The 16,017-nt window shown below is 45.6% G+C and overlaps 1 protein-coding gene across 1 annotated transcript in view; it reads right to left on the reverse strand.

The window, feature by feature from the left end:
* The window catches only part of LOC309553254 (RNA-binding protein 27-like), a 186,821-nt gene that overhangs the window by 129,412 nt on the left and 41,392 nt on the right, over positions 1 to 16,017 (reverse strand). The window contains exons 4-5 of the mRNA XM_082254244.1: positions 10,109 to 10,191; positions 265 to 437 (exon numbers count right to left, since the gene is read on the reverse strand). Of these exons, the coding sequence (XP_082110370.1) occupies positions 265 to 437; positions 10,109 to 10,191 (256 nt within the window). The remainder of the gene's footprint in view (positions 1 to 264; positions 438 to 10,108; positions 10,192 to 16,017) is intronic.

Here is a 16,017-nt window from a genome sequence, read left to right on the forward strand (position 1 = left end):
GAGCTTTTCAGAAGTTATTAGGCTGATAACAGGGGAACGGAGCAGCAGAAAGACACCGCACTCTTTGGAGAGAGAGAAGTAAACACTGTAGATATATGTGCATAGGTCAGATTTCATGAATGGGGTTTTACAACCACTTTAAAAAGGTGATCGATTAGCTATGCTCACCATGCTGCAAAAAGAAAAAAGGTAAAACACAAGCCTCACAAGCCTTCTGGTGGTGCAGTCTGTGCAATCTTAGAATAGTGAGGTAGAAAACAGTACCTCGGCTCCTGGTAGATTCTTGGTCCCTGCTTCTTCCCCTGCTTCGACTCCTACTATTATTTGAAGGCTTGTTTTTGGATGGGCTTTTACTTCTGCCTCTCCGCCAGTCATATCGGTCTCTATGTCGGTCATATTCCCTCCATTTCCCATCCTCTCGCTTTTTATCTCTCGTCCTTGAAAATAAAAACACACAATATTTGTTAACATTTGGGATTCTTCTCTTCAATTAGCAAAAATCAATATAACAGACATAAATAATTAAGAAAAAAACAAGGAGATAAAATCCAATAAAAAAAAAAAAAAAAAAAAAAAGATATCAAACATCTGATAAAAAATGCTGTGATCCTGGAATGACCCAGTCTAAACCTTTTGCTAGGTGAAGGGAAGATCTCCACCACCATAGGGCTCTTTTTATCTTGGTGGGCACCTTTACCTTCTGTTCTAAGGAATTTGGCCGTCCGTCCCAGTTCTTTAAGAAGAACCTCTGGAGGGGACGTTATTGGCACCGTGCCCTAGGGACAGCTGGAAAACAGGAGGTCATCAGGCCTATGACCCTTGTTATGTCTCTAGGAGAGACCCATTGGTTGGGCTGTAAAGAGGCTACCATCTGACGCATCTTCAATACCTTGGGCTGTGGGAGAAAAATCTTTTGATCCAGAGAGGAGATCTCGTACCCGAGATAAGTCACCCTCTGGGAGGGTGTTTTAGGCAGGATTTTTGTTTGTTGATGATCCAGCCCCCGGAACTGATAATGTTTGACCTCTGGTCCTAGCTTTACTGCTAGTCTCAGGAACTTCTGGTAAGCCTGGTGAATGGGGATGTGAAAGTAAGCATCCTTTAAATCAAGAGTTGCCATAAAACATCTTGGATACAACAGGTTCCCTATGGAGTGTATTGAATCCATGCGAAAATGTTTGTATTTTATCCAGAGATTTAATTTGCTTAAATTTAGAATCAAATCGATAACTCCGAGGGTTTTCTTTTCACAACAATGTGGGAGTAAAAACCCTCTGCCTTGTACCCCCTTTGGAACAGGTATTAGTACCCTCTGATCTAGTAAGTGTCCTAACTGGAGACTTAGGGCAGCGGCTTTGGCTGGATCCGTGGGCAACCTGGTATTTTTCTGGAGGCTGAAAATTGAATTCCAGCCTGTGCCCTGTGGACACTAAGTCCAGAAAAAAGGGCTGAATTTCCCGTGTCCTCTGCTGTTGTCAGCAGTGTGTTCCAGAGCTTCCTCTTAGCCCAGGGCCGAAGAGATGGTCACCCTGTCAATGGGAGACCACAGAGGCACAGTTTGGAAGTACAGTCACCAGACCATGACTTGAGCCAGAAACCTCTCCTGCCAAAGCGGAGGTTCTGGCTGTCATAACTGCCTCAGCGGATGAATCAGCCAAAAAACTCACTGCTAAGAGATTGATAGCCAGTGATTGGTAACAGGATCACCCACACCTGTTCAGGGTGGTGGGGGAGATCGGTGTAATCCGCACTCCTCCTCCTCCATTCATTAAATAATGACACACAACTGTGAACCCACAGGGTGTTAGCATGGTTGGCGACTCCTGATCTTGCAATTTGTCTATGAGGATATTCTGTTTTTCCATAAGGAGAAACAGGTAAGGATAAACCTCACTGACAATCTATTCTGGACTTTTATTCCATAATTCTTTGCTGCCATCAAAAGAAATTTTCCCATTCCAGCTGATTGTACTTTAGCAAAGAGCTGAGTTGCTGCATACATAGGATCATGCCAAAAAAAGGCTACTACTAATTGATTGATTGCCAGTGATTGGTAATCACACACACACCCTGAGTTGGCTGTTCAGGGTGGTGGGGGAGATTTGGTGTAATCAGCACTCCTCCTCCTCCACCTTCAGGTTTTTCCCATGGCAGCTTGATTGCCCGTGATTGGTAATCACACACACCCTTGTCTCTAGCAAGGAGTTGTGTACAGGAAAAAACTCTAGCATTTTTCTTATGGATTGTATACATAAGATTATGCTTGCATCTTCTCTTTAATTTCTAGTATAATATACACTGCTTTAAGCAATCCATCCACATTTTCAAGGGAAAAAAATAAAATAAAATAATTTAATCTGGAACCTTCACAGGACTCTTTTTCCCCGGGTTCCTCCCCTGATCCAGACTCCTAACTGAAAAATGAGGGGACTCTGATTCCTCCCTTGTGTCGTCACCATACACTCTGTTTTTAGAAACAGATGTAGGGACCTAACTAAAAGGTCAACATTCTTTTGTGGATACAGTAGGAACATCTTTAATAAGATTATCTATACATGTGCGGCACGCTGTTTTGCTCCAAGTGGAATCTAGCTTGGCTCCGCAAATTGCACATTTCTTTTTGGGGGCTATAAAAGAGAAAAACATAATTAGCTCAAGACTCCCCAAATTATCCCCACATTTGTGTAAGGTAAAGAAATAGTGCTCCCTTTTGCCAAACATTTTTTTAAATATAAGGGAAGGGAAAAGGAATAAGGAAACCCTGACAGGTATATTGCAGACAGGGCCAGACAAACCCTATTGCTTACCTGGGAGGTGTCGGTGCCAGAGCCGGCTTCTACCGACTGTGCGGTCGCTGCCGTGGGATCCATCGCTCTGTCCGGTGGTCACAGAGTGTGCTGATTCACCTAACACCGGTCGCCCATTTGTCTCAGCTGTTCGCGCCTCCGGAAACTGGAACAAGGGTTTCCTGACGCCCGCGGATGTCGTCACTGCGCTGGAAGCAACGTGTGTCACTTCCTTTGAGGCCTGAGTGGAAGCACCGGAGTTCCGCCCTCTCCGTTCTGGCGCCAAATTCAAATCTGCAAGTGGCGGTCTTGCTGAACTCGGCGGTGCCATGGGTACACAGCGTGTGTTGCTCCAAGGGTGCCCCCAGAAACGGAAAAGGGCTCCCCCTGCGCTCCACTTGACCACATCCACGGTCTGCCCGTGTGGACCATGAGAACAGGAGACAGCGGTCAGCCCCTATTGCGGCACTAAAGGGGTACCGCTATGGGCAGGAGAAGATGCATATATTTCCAAGTCTTTCCATGGACAGTCCAGGAGACCGGAAGCTTCAGTTCCAGGAACATGTTACCCCCTGTCCGGAGGAAACACTAAATACTGAAGGTGAGGACTAAGGGACAGCCTTTTATTTAAATTTTGGAATGTGTTTCCTGTCCTGGGGGAGGAGCCCTAAGGTCTCATGGGCTGTCCTGGAAGACGATTCAGAGAAAATATTTTTTCCCGGAACTCTGCTTTAAGCTCTGCTCCCAGTTTATCCTGTCTCCAGTATCCTGTGTGCCTGCCACAATTATTTGTCCACTAGTTGACTGCTTGGTGCATAGTCAGTCAATCAATCAATCTCCCTCCTCAGGTTGACTACCGTAAAGCGGCTTCAGCTATGCCTTCCCTGGATACTTTTCGGCGACAGGAGCCCTTGGAGGAAGATGGTTCCAACACTACATCTGGTCAGGAGCCCACTACAGCTGACACAGCTAAAGTGCTTGAGGCCATCTCAAAATGCCAGGTAACAGACGGTGAAAATGGAGGTAAAAGGTGGACATACCTCATAAGGCTGGATAGGCACAAGTTCCAGGACTCTGTCACAGAGGTGGAAGCCTGAACCAGCTGTGCAGAGGACACTGTCCACCCCCGGCAGCACGCCTGAGGCCATGCAGTGCCAGATCCAAGAGTTTTCCCAGAAGCAGGACGACCTAGAGAACAGAGTCCAAAACTGCAAGCTCTACTTCACTGGCCTCCCTGAGGGCTCAGAAAGCTCCGACCCAGCTACCTTCTTGGAAAACCTGCTGATCACCACATTTGGTAGGGTAGCCTTCTCTGCTACCTTTGCGGTGGAGTGCGCACACCAGATGCCAGCCCGACTGCCTCCGGAAGGTGCACCTTCCCACACCTTCTTAGCTAAACTTTGGTTTGGGATGCAGTTCTCAGGCTTACTAGGGAAAAAGGGCAACATCCCCCTCCAAAATGTCCCAGTGCTGGTGTTTCCAAACTTATCGGCAGAGGCCCAGAAGCAACGCTCCTGTTTCACGGATGTCAAGCGTTCCTTCGCAATCATCATCTGAAGCATGCCATGCTGTTCCCAGCCCACCTATGGGTGGTGGGTGATGACTGGGTGCACTTTTTCAAAGATCCTGAACTGGCTTTTATCCTGGCTTGATCAACGGGATGCCGACATATGGCCCTGTATGATGAAACCCTCTAGAACTGGATGCTGCGAGTACGCTGCCTACTCCCCTAGTCGTTCTCTCCTTCATTTTGCGAAAGACTCTCCCCAGACTCCTCCTTTATGTGAATTTTGACTGTCCATGCCTTTCCCACTTGTTGCCTATAATGATGATGGATGACTCTCCGATTACACTTACAGTGGGCATTACACCAATGCCTTGTTGAACAGGCACCCTGTTACCTTTGTTATCTTTTTTTTTTATGCCATACTTCATGCATACTACATCTGAAGTACCAAGAGCATGCTCTGGAACCCTGTTCCGTCACTTATAACCAGACCTAAGCCAAAAGACACACCATGTGTCCTACAGTTTGATTCTCGTTAGTTTACCAATTCATGGTTTACTGAATATATTATATATATATATATATATATATATATATATATATATATATAAAAATAAATGATATACACACATAAAAATATATATATATATATATATATATATATATATATATATATATATATATATATATATATATATATATATATATATATATAACCTCTCCCCGGTAGGCTGGGCCTATAATACCAGACATCCCCAGTATTCCAAGAGAGTCTACTCAATATTGAACCCTACGGACAAAGACTGGGATGCTATTAATGTTCATATGCGTGTAAAGGCAGGCATCCCAATACTTTTGACAATATAGAGTATCTGGCTTAGGGACTTTACCATGGTTCTTAATCCTGCGCTAGATCACCTGCACTCCTCCTCCATTCCCCCTCCCACAACAGATACTCGACTCAGTCGCTTGTTCTCTGACTTTGCCTTGGTAGACACCTGACTGTATAAAATTCCCGACCACTCAAGCATTTTCCTGTTTTTCTGCGACACATTTGAATAAGTCCCGCATAGCTTTTATTGTTGTGTCCACCATTCTATTACCCTTGTTGGAGGAGATGGGATTTCAACCGGGAAAACTGTTGGATCACACCACTGGCGGACCAGAAGGATATTCATCCAATCTCAATATCACCTCGGTAGGGCTTGTATGGGAATTATTTGAATTGCATGCTGCTCTTTGCTGTCCATGCATATAAATCAGTTGAAAGCCTCCTCTAAACTTCTTTTGCAGCAGGCCACTGAAAGGCTGACATCCCTACATGACACTTTTGCAATGGATCCCTACCCCGCATTAAAGTCACAAACAACTGCACTATGAGAAAGCCAAACAGCTTTTTTCTTTTTAAACAGATTCTTGAGCAGGGGGGAGTAGGCGGGTAAGTTGCTGGAATACTTGGCTCACCAAGATTTAGGGCCCCGGTGGTTGTCAACCTGCTAGACTCACAGGGTTCCAGGGTTATTGATCCATCTGGGTTTCCCGCAAAATTTTTTGCTCATTATAAAATTCCTCTTCTTCTCCCAAGTGACTGTTACTACGTTGGACACTCTTTTTACAAGGCATACCTGTCTCTTGGTTAACCGAGGCACAATTGGCTATCCTCGAAGCTCCCCTCTCTGTAGCTGAAATTGTCACTGTGATTACCACTGCTAAGGCTCCCGGGTGGGATGGCCTCCTGCTCGATTTCTATGCCACCTATTTCGGAGGAATTAGTCCCCGAATAGTTGTCTCTGTATGAATATTTTTTTGTAGCGGGTATTCTACCAAATTCTATGAGGGAGACCCTAATTATTGTGAGCCACAAACCGGCAAAGACATCCATCTACCGGATTCATACCTCAAGGTGGCTATCAAAATTTTAGCAAAGGTTTTGGCCTTATGCCTCAATCAGGTCGTTCTATCACCCAGACCAAACTGGGTTTATGCCCAGGAAAAAAACATAGCTATGAACATCTGTCATTTGTTTATGAATATTCAGGCCTCTCACGATGCACGGTGGTGGTGTTGGATCCCACTAAGGCGTTCAATTCTGTGGAGTGGGGATACCTCTGGGAGTGACTGTAGGGTTTTGGCTTCTCCCCCAACTTTATTAAATGGGTACAATTGCTGTACTGTTCTTCAGTAACCTGGGTTTCAGTGAATGTATAGGTCTCGGACTCCTTCCTCTTGGGTTGAAGAACCCGGCAAGGGTGCCCTCTATCCCCATTCTTATATGCCCTAGCAGCTGAGCCCTTGGTCATTCCATTTAGACTGCAACCCGATATCTGGAAGCCTCCGGTAGTGACATACTTTACCTGGAGAAATCTGGCCCTCACTGCAAACCGACCTGCATGTTATCGAGATTTTTCGGGTACATTCTGAGCTGTGCATTAACTGGAGTAAATCACAAATACTCCGTTTAGGAAAAAAAATACCCCCACCGACATGTAGTTCCACTAATCTCCCTCTATATAGAGAGACATCCATCCTTTATCTGGGAGTCCAAGTCACTAGAGAGCTGTAGGTAGATTGTAAACATTGAACCGCTATTCACTACTTTGAAGGTTTGCATGCAGTCTTGGGCGAGACTTCCCCAGAAGGTTACCTAAAGAATGAATCTAAATAAGTCAATCTTTAAAAAAAAAAAAAAATTGATGCCATTCTCATCAGATTTATCTGGGGTTTGGGTAGACAAACTGCCCTGGCTTACAATTAAGAATCCGACCCCCCGGGGAGGGACTGTCCTACCCGACTTCCACGCATATTTGGCAATCAAACTGTTCCCCTTTTATCACTTAGATAAGGCTGAATTTGACCACTACCAGAGGTTAGTTTGCAGACAGCCAAACCGAGCGCAATACCCCCTAAAAGGTGCTCTTTTGAGAAGGTGGACATTCGGGAGCCTGGGCTTAACGCGTGCCTCTGCTGCAACACCACAAACATATCTGGGAGCTGGTCCGGAGATGGATCAGTGCTCCTGCTTACCACACGCACGTTCCCCCTGTGGTACAATCCTCAGTTGCCTGAACTTACTTCCATCCCTAGTTTTTTTGGGCCTCTAAAAAGGCATCCTCTACCTTTATCCGGTACCCACGCCTACAGGCCTATGGACTTCCAAACCCTGAAAGAAGAATTTGATCTTCCTAACCATAGGTTATTCTGATACTCTACTCTATATATAGATATACTCTACTGCTCCGCAATGCTCTGCGGGCCCAGTTGCCAGATACAGTTCCTATCCTCTAGTAAATATCACAGGTACGAAACCCACTAAGTTGATTTCTGCCCTAATGCTTTGCGTACTACCCCCCCCCCCCAAAGCTACCCGCATAGCCTATCGGGTCAAATCTCAATGGGAGCCGGATGTTGGGATTCTGGATGATGCAGAGTGGGATGAGGTGCTGGAAGGCAACAAACTCATTTTACTCAGGTTGTCTGATAGACTCACACAACATTATATATATATATATATATATATATATATATATATATATATATATATATATATATATATATATATATATATACACACATATACATATACACACACACACACACACACACACACACACACATACATACACACATACATATATAGTTATTATACCACTCTGGGTTTCTAAAAATCCCTGGCTGCAGGCCACAGTGTCCCAGATGTGACAGGCACCTTTTTCTATCTACTGTGGACCTGCCCCATAAAACAGGCCTCTTGGGCGCAAAGCATTAAGTTCCTGCACCGGATGGGCACCCGACTAATTAGAACCTAAAATGTGTTTACTCAGCCTTCTCCGAGATAGACAAGTTCTTTAATATCTTTCTATATGAAACTCGTTACTGCCTGTAAACTTGTAGCACGTCACTGGATGCAGGCTCCTACTTTTCAAGCCTGGTTGACAGAGGTAAACTACATTACCATACAAAAAATTGGTTTATCTTCCTAGAGGTTGCCCCCTGAAAATATAATAACATATGGGAAAGGTGGCTGGAGCAGCCGGACAGAAGCCCTTGAATGGTATTTCCCTTTCTCCCCCCCCCCCACCCCCTTCCTGCCCTCAATTCCTGCTTTCTACTTGGCTCCTAGGCCTTGAACGTTGTTGCCAAGTGAATATATCACAACTGCATTGTGGCTTAGTACTCTGGACACCACTTATCTACTTCCTGTTGTGTACTACTATGCCATGCTATTGTACCTTGGTTTTCTTTTACAATAAGATGTTTTTTTAAATGTAAATAAAAAAACCTAAAAAACACATTTTGCACGATAAGGAACACGAAAAAGTTTCTTAATAGCAAAGGCTTACTGCACAGAAGCTATGGCGACAAGAAGGCAACCACAGAAGAGTAGTAGACAGTAAACATCCCTTCGATTTGTGGATACAGTCTCACTGAATTCTGTTGGTACAGAAGTCTATGATGACTTGGTCAGAGCAGGTGGAGAGAATGTGCATCCATGAGAAGGTCACCATTGGCCACTGAACAATAGTACATGGGAGACATTACCTACAAAAAGAGTACTCACAGAACTCTGCATAGCATGTTTGTGTGAAGCTAGGAAACCACCACTTTCTAAACATTTAGTATACAGTGAGACATCATCAAAAAAGGCACAGGGTCACCTCAGGTTGACATACCATAGAACACAGCGAGACATTATCAACCAGGAGAAACTTGCAGATCAAAGCCGTCTGACCCAGCGCCTGAGTGCCTTTAGATCTGCCGTGTGTGGTGCTACACTATCCCCAGAGAAATACTAAGAATAGCCATAGTGGAGTGAGAAGGGTGACTGAGGTCTTTGCCAGGCACTCTAAGCAGCTGAAGACCAGGTAGCCTTTTTTGGATTTTTGGGTTAGTCCTCCATGCACCAGGAGTAAAGATGGCGTGTGTCTGCACAGTAGGCTTGGAAGACCTATGCAGCACTCCCGATAGTATATGCAGAGCTTTTAATGTATTTTCAGTGACATAATAAAGCGCTTTTTTTCCCTCTCAATATCCATGGTTATACAGCCTCCCAGTATTACAAATTTTGGCAACATTTTTAAGTTTTAGCATGTGCATAAAAACACAGCATACAGGGCCCAGTGAAGGACTGTTGGCCCAGATTCACCTCAGCAGATCTTCTTACAGCAGCAGGAAGTTAGAGACAATTCCCATCCTGGCTTCCCCGCTCCTCAACAGGCATACTCACCAAGGGGTTTTTTTGAGAGAGCTCAACCGGCTGGCAAACCACAAGCAAAAACCTGTATAGTATCCTTCAGCTAACTCAAGGTGATGCACCACGCAGGATCTAGTACGGATGCAACATTAAAGGCCAGCCCCACATCTTAATGCAGACAGGGTCTGATTACAGTCTCCCAAGGCTAAATCGTGGAGTCAACTGATCTAGAAGCTGCAGAAATATGCTGCAGTGAATATGGCGCAGCTATGAACTTGACAGAAGTACCTTTGAAAGCCAAAACCTCCATATAAAACAAGGATGTGTGCGCTTCTCGGTAGAGAGAACACGTATGAAACCGAAGGACACTAGCAAAAAATGAGGCTAGCTGGGAGTGGGAGGGTTTATTGAGGGGTGAGGGTGTAACAGCAGCTTCCTTTTTTGCTCGTGTTTAATCACTTGAAGGTGGCAGCATATATAACCCAGGGTAATGAATACTCTATCCTGTACTACATGATTTAAAAAAAAAACATTTTTAACTAATAGACTGGGGATTCTATACCTTTTGTACATTATAGACAAACAAACCATACTAAAACAAAAAGACAGAAGAAACATTCTTACCTCCTCTCATTGGAATCTGAACGATTTCTAGGGGGACTTGGGTGCTTCCTTTTTCTGTTTTCTCGCTCTTCCTCCAAAGATTCCTGACAGCATAAATAAGAATATTTGAACAAACCGTTTTCTGCCACCAACTTCACAAAAGACATGTTTCCATTAAGTTTCTGGTTTATACATGATCCTCTATATAAGAAACAGTGTGTGTTATGCAAGGTGGTTGCAGTATATGCACATAGCTGTATGTGCTGCATGGTTACTGCAACAAAGTACAAAAAAACGTAGAAAGTGTTAAATAATCATACCCCCCCCAAATGTTAATCTCTAACAATTACTACATGTATAAAGAACTGCCACTAGTCCACCTTTGCCTAAAATATATCTTTGTACTTCTTTTAAATGAAGTCTATTAAAGGGACACAGGAGGTCTACGCTTTTGGGTTACACTGCTACCCACAGGATGATTTGGACATAAGGAAGGCTCCAAAACAGGATTATAAAGCAAACACAAAAATTCTATTATTAAATGACACAGGAAGGCATAATAATAATAAAATATATATATATATATATATATATATATATATATATATATATATATATATATATATATATATACACACACATACATACATACACACACACACACACACACACACACACACACACTGTCAATTACAGCGGCACGATTCTGGATAAAATGAGAATCACTTTTTTTCCTTAGAATAAAAGTCACGGTTCTCTCAAGATTCTCGGCATAACATCTTTCACATTATACAAAAAAATAGGGCTAACTTTACAGTTTATTTATTTCCTTTTTCGATACATGAAAGTGTATTTTTTTCCCCAAAAAATTGCGTTTGAAAGACCGCTGCACAAATACAGAGGGACAAAAAAATATTGCATTTGTCACCATTTTATTCTCTTGGGTCTCGGCAAAAAAATATATATAATTTTCTAGCAAAAAAAAAAAAAAAAAAAATTATTTTAGCTTGTAAAGCAACAAGTTTCTGAAAAAGGCTTAGTCTTTAAGTGGTTAAACGGCCCTCATTTGCAGACGGAAGCTCATCCATTTAAGCCCGGTTCACACCTGAGCATATATTTCAGCTTGTAAAACCCTCATCTCTGAAGACTCAAAACGCCTAACAAGCAAAATTCCATTGATTTCAACGGCCCCCGTTCAGATCTGAGCATTTTTTCACCTGAAGCAAAACGCCTGAAGTTTAAAAAAAGTACATGAGCTTTTTTTTGGCAGATTACAAGCGTTTTTGTTAGATGTCAATGCCTGCCTCCAAACACCTGCAAAAAACACCTGAAAACGATACGCTGAGGTCTGAAAGGAGCCTAAAGCCCCGTACACACGATAAGAATCGGAAGGGAAATTTCGTCCGAAGAACGATCTGCCGATTTTCGGATTGTTAGTATGGTGCTTTCCACAGCCGACTCAGACTTTTCGGCTGACAAAATCCTGATGTGCAGGCATTAAAATTTTTGTCCTCCGTCACACATCCGATTTTCGTCTCAGTACAGATTTCGACAGGGAAAAATCTTATGAGCAAGACTAGGCATGCTCAGAGAAGAGCGAACACATACAAAGCAATCCAACACGACATCACTTCTGAAGTAGAATTCTGTCGTATGGGAAAATTCATATGAAAATAATCTCTTCACTTTCCACATCAGACTAGCATGCCACAAAAAACGGACAGATCGTACGATAATCTTATCGTGTGTACGGGGCTTTAAACTAAAAGATGCATTGTAAAACATGTTTATAGTTACCTCCCAGCCTGACCAATGATAATAAACATTTGCGGAAGGCTCTTTTTTTTATTTGACAGCTGTGAGTGAGCAGAGAACGGCTCTGCACTATATGAATCATGGAAATGCAGAATTTTGATTGGGGGGGGGGGGGGTGAGTCGAGATCCCAATTTTTTTAACGATTAATCATGCAGCTCTACTGTCAGGACATTCAAAAACAGGTGTTTGGCAACCAACAAGCCCAACAAAAACAGAACTGGGGACTGCCTGCGGGTCAAGAGGTACCTGAAGGTCCAAGCCCAAAAACGGACACGAGAGGAGGCCGAATCAGACACGACCAAAAGGGAGGACACAGAAAATCTACCCGATGCCAAAGACGAAGAAAAAAGGTCAAACCTGGCAAAAATTGCACTACACAGAACTGTAGTACAAGTACCTGGGCAATCTGAACCACCAAATGGTGTTATAAAAAACAATTCAGCTTTGGAAGAAAAAAAAAAAAAAAAAAAAAAAAAACCGCCAGCATTTTAAAAAAAGGAATGCGTTCCTGGAAGAAATAGGTACCAGACAAGGGACATATGAAAAAGTCCTTTTAAAGGCAAGACCAGCTGGTCTAGAAGGAGGGCCCTAAAGCTCTATTTAACTGACCTTACAAGGGTTAAAAGATGAGTACCTGGAGACAATTTTAGACAGTCACCTCACCAATGTGAAACCTTCCATAACTTTGAACTATAACCACAATCTACAAGGGCTGTAAAAAGGACTACCAAGCCCAGCAAGGAAACCAGGGTTTATTCCCCCAAATTCAGCATGACTAAAGGAGTAAGTGCACAAACTTCCCAACAAGGGTAGGCAGGATTAGATCCTAACTAGGGATCGACCGATTATCGGCAATGCCGATATATTGGAGGGCCGATATGCACTTTCCCTGATATATCGGAATCGGCCCCGGCAGTTACCGATATTGCCGTGACATCATTGCGTATGTTGCACCACGCGCCTCTGCGCACTGGGAGTCTGGGACAGCTTCTGCGGCCTTCTTAGGCTACCTCCCTAAGCCTCGTTTCGGAGTCTCACCTGTGCGTTTAACAGCCACTGTGCCCACATACTGGAGACTCTGCACAGTCGGGAAAGTGAGTGATTCTTTATAAATCATACAGTACAGTAACCAATCACAGTGCACAGTGTGTTTAACACAAATGCCGCACACCCATAGGCCCTGCCTGTACCAGCTAGCCAGCCACCGGCCCTGCCTGTACCAGCTAGCCAGCCACAGGCCCTGCCTGTACCAGCCAGCCAGCCACAGGCCCTGCCTGTACCAGCCAGCCAGCCAGCCACAGGCCCTGCCTGTACCAGCCAGCCAGCCAGCCACAGGCCCTGCCTGTACCAGCCAGCCAGCCAGCCACAGGCCCTGCCTGTACCAGCCAGCCAGCCAGCCACAGGCCCTGCCTGTACCAGCCAGCCAGCCACAGGCCCTGCCTGTACCAGCCAGCCAGCCAGCCACAGGCCCTGCCTGTACCAGCCAGCCAGCCACAGGCCCTGCCTGTACCAGCCAGCCAGCCAGCCACAGGCCCTGCCTGTACCAGCCAGCCAGCCAGCCACAGGCCCTGCCTGTACCAGCCAGCCAGCCAGCCAGAGGCCCTGCCTGTACCAGCCAGCCAGCCAGCCACAGGCCCTGCCTGTACCAGCCAGCCAGCCAGCCACAGGCCCTGCCTGTACCAGCCAGCCACAGGCCCTGCCTGTACCAGCCAGCCAGCCACAGGCCCTGCCTGTACCAGCCAGCCAGCCACAGGCCCTGCCTGTACCAGCCAGCCAGCCACAGGCCCTGCCTGTACCAGCCAGCCAACCACCCACCACAGGGTGCCAGCCACCACAGGGTGCCAGCCAAGCCATTTTTTTAAATCCTATATTCAATTTCATTAGTGTCTTTCAAATTTCAATGGAGATGATGCAAATAGAAAAAACTGAATTTTTGAAAAATCTTACCGTAAAATTCCTTTCTCCGAGTCATCCGACAGTCGCCGCCCATTCACACAGTCTTCACTAATAGGGTATTGCTTCCTCTCCGCAGGAGTTTCTAGGCATAAGACTTGTAAAAGAACAATTCATCTACATAGTCACACCCATGGGGGCTGTCCTAGTCCAATACCCCCCTGCACTAGCCATCCCAACTAAGTTTGGTCGCAAGCAGTGATAGTGTAGAAAAAACCCTCAAAAGAGGGGCGGGAGCGGCGACTGTCGGAGGACTCCGAGAAAGGAATTTTACGGTAAGATTTTACAAAAATTCAGTTTTCTCTTACGTCCTCCGACAGTCGACGCCCATTCACACAGTCTTCACTAATGGGGATGTCCCAAAGCAGTGTAGACATGAGGGGTGGGCAACGCAACCGTCAGAAAGGCAACACAGTACCCACATCAGAGAAAGGAACCTTACATGAACAGAAAGGTAACCTTCTGGGTAACAAAACAAAAAAAAAAAAAAAAAAAAAAAAAAAAAAAGGGGCTCAACAGGAGCAACAACCCAGGAAAACAAATAACCAAGGGGAAAACAACCCCAACAGCCAGGGACCCATACAAAACCAGAGTTCCCTATGGCACTGCCGCACAGAGAACTTTGCGGCCAAAGGAGGCATCAGCTGACGCCAAAACATCAATTTTATAGAACTTGGAAAAGGTGTGCACCGACGACCAAGTCGCAGCCTTGCACACCTGGGCCACCGAAGCCTGATGCCGGAAGGCCCAGGACGCACTCACCGACCTGGTAGAATGCGCCTTGACAGGGAAGGGAGGAACCCGTTCCCGCAACGAATAGGCCTGTACAATGGTCTGTCTGATCCATTTGGCAATGGTTGCCGCAGACGCAGCCATACCCTTCCGAGGTCCCTCAGGAAGGACAAAGAGAATCCCGATTTCCGAAAGGATGCAGTCGACAGGTAAACCCTGATCGCCCTGACAACATCCAAAGAATGCAAGGCAACCTCTTTTGGATGCTTGGGGTTCGCACAAAGCGAAGGTAAAACAATGTCCTCATTCAGGTGAAAATCCGAAACCACCTTTGGCAGAAAGGACGGATTAGGTCGCAGGACCACCTTATCCCTATGAACCACCAGATAAGGGGAACGGCAAGACAACGCCGCCAACTCCCGACACTCTGCAAGCCGAAGTGATCGCTACCAGGAACACAACCTTCTTAGATAGCATAGGCAACAAAATTTTCCTGATGTTTTCAAACGGGGAACGCTGTAACACGGATAGAACCAAGTTCAAGTCTCATGGAGGTAGAGGCTCCCTTCTAGGAGGGGCCAAGTGACGCACACCTTGAATAAAAGGTGCGAATCAAGGAATTAGACGCCGCAGGGCGCTGGAAAAGAATAGCCAGTGCAGAGACCTGGCCCTTAAATCGTGGCCAACGCAAGACACTGATCCACACCAGTCTGGGGGAAAGCCAACACCCTCGCTACCGAATAGGAACGAGGAGAGAAACCCCTGGACTCACACCAGGCAAAATAAGCTTTCCATGTACGTAATAAATCTTACCAGAAGAGGCTTTTCTAGCCTTGATCAAAGTAGAAATGACCTCTGAGGAGAGACCCTTGTCTGTCAGTACCTGGCTTTCAACAGCCAGGCCGTTAAAGCCAGCGACTAAAGCAGGATGGAAGATCAGTCCCTGAGACAGTAGATCTTCCCGCATTGGCAGCCGCCACAGAGGCTCTATGGCCAGGTGAAGGTGAAGGATGTCCGCGTACCAGAATTACCAGTAATTGTTCGAGGCCAACCTGCGAAGGAACCTGGACAAGGAAAGGCATAGATCAGATGACACTGATGCCAAGGCACCACCAGCGCATCCGAGGCGTCTGCCAGAGGATCGAGCGTTCTTGCCACGAACCTTTCCACCTTGTGGTTTAGCCGAGACGCGAACAGATCCACATCCAGGGATCCCCACTTTGCACACAGCATCTGAAACACCTCCGGGTGCAAGGACCATTCCTCCTGGTCCAGGGTCTGGCGGCTCAGATAGTCGGCCTGCCAATTCTCCACACCCGGAATGTGAACTGCTGATATCGCCGGGACATGAGTCTCGGCCCAAGACAGAATACTGGTCACTTCCTGACCCACCCGGGCACTCCTGGTGCCCCCTTGGTGATTGATGTAA

The sequence above is a fragment of the Pelophylax lessonae genome, assembly GCF_965119305.1.
Source record: "Pelophylax lessonae genome assembly, chromosome: 4".
In the NCBI taxonomy this organism is placed as follows: Eukaryota; Metazoa; Chordata; class Amphibia; order Anura; family Ranidae; genus Pelophylax; species Pelophylax lessonae.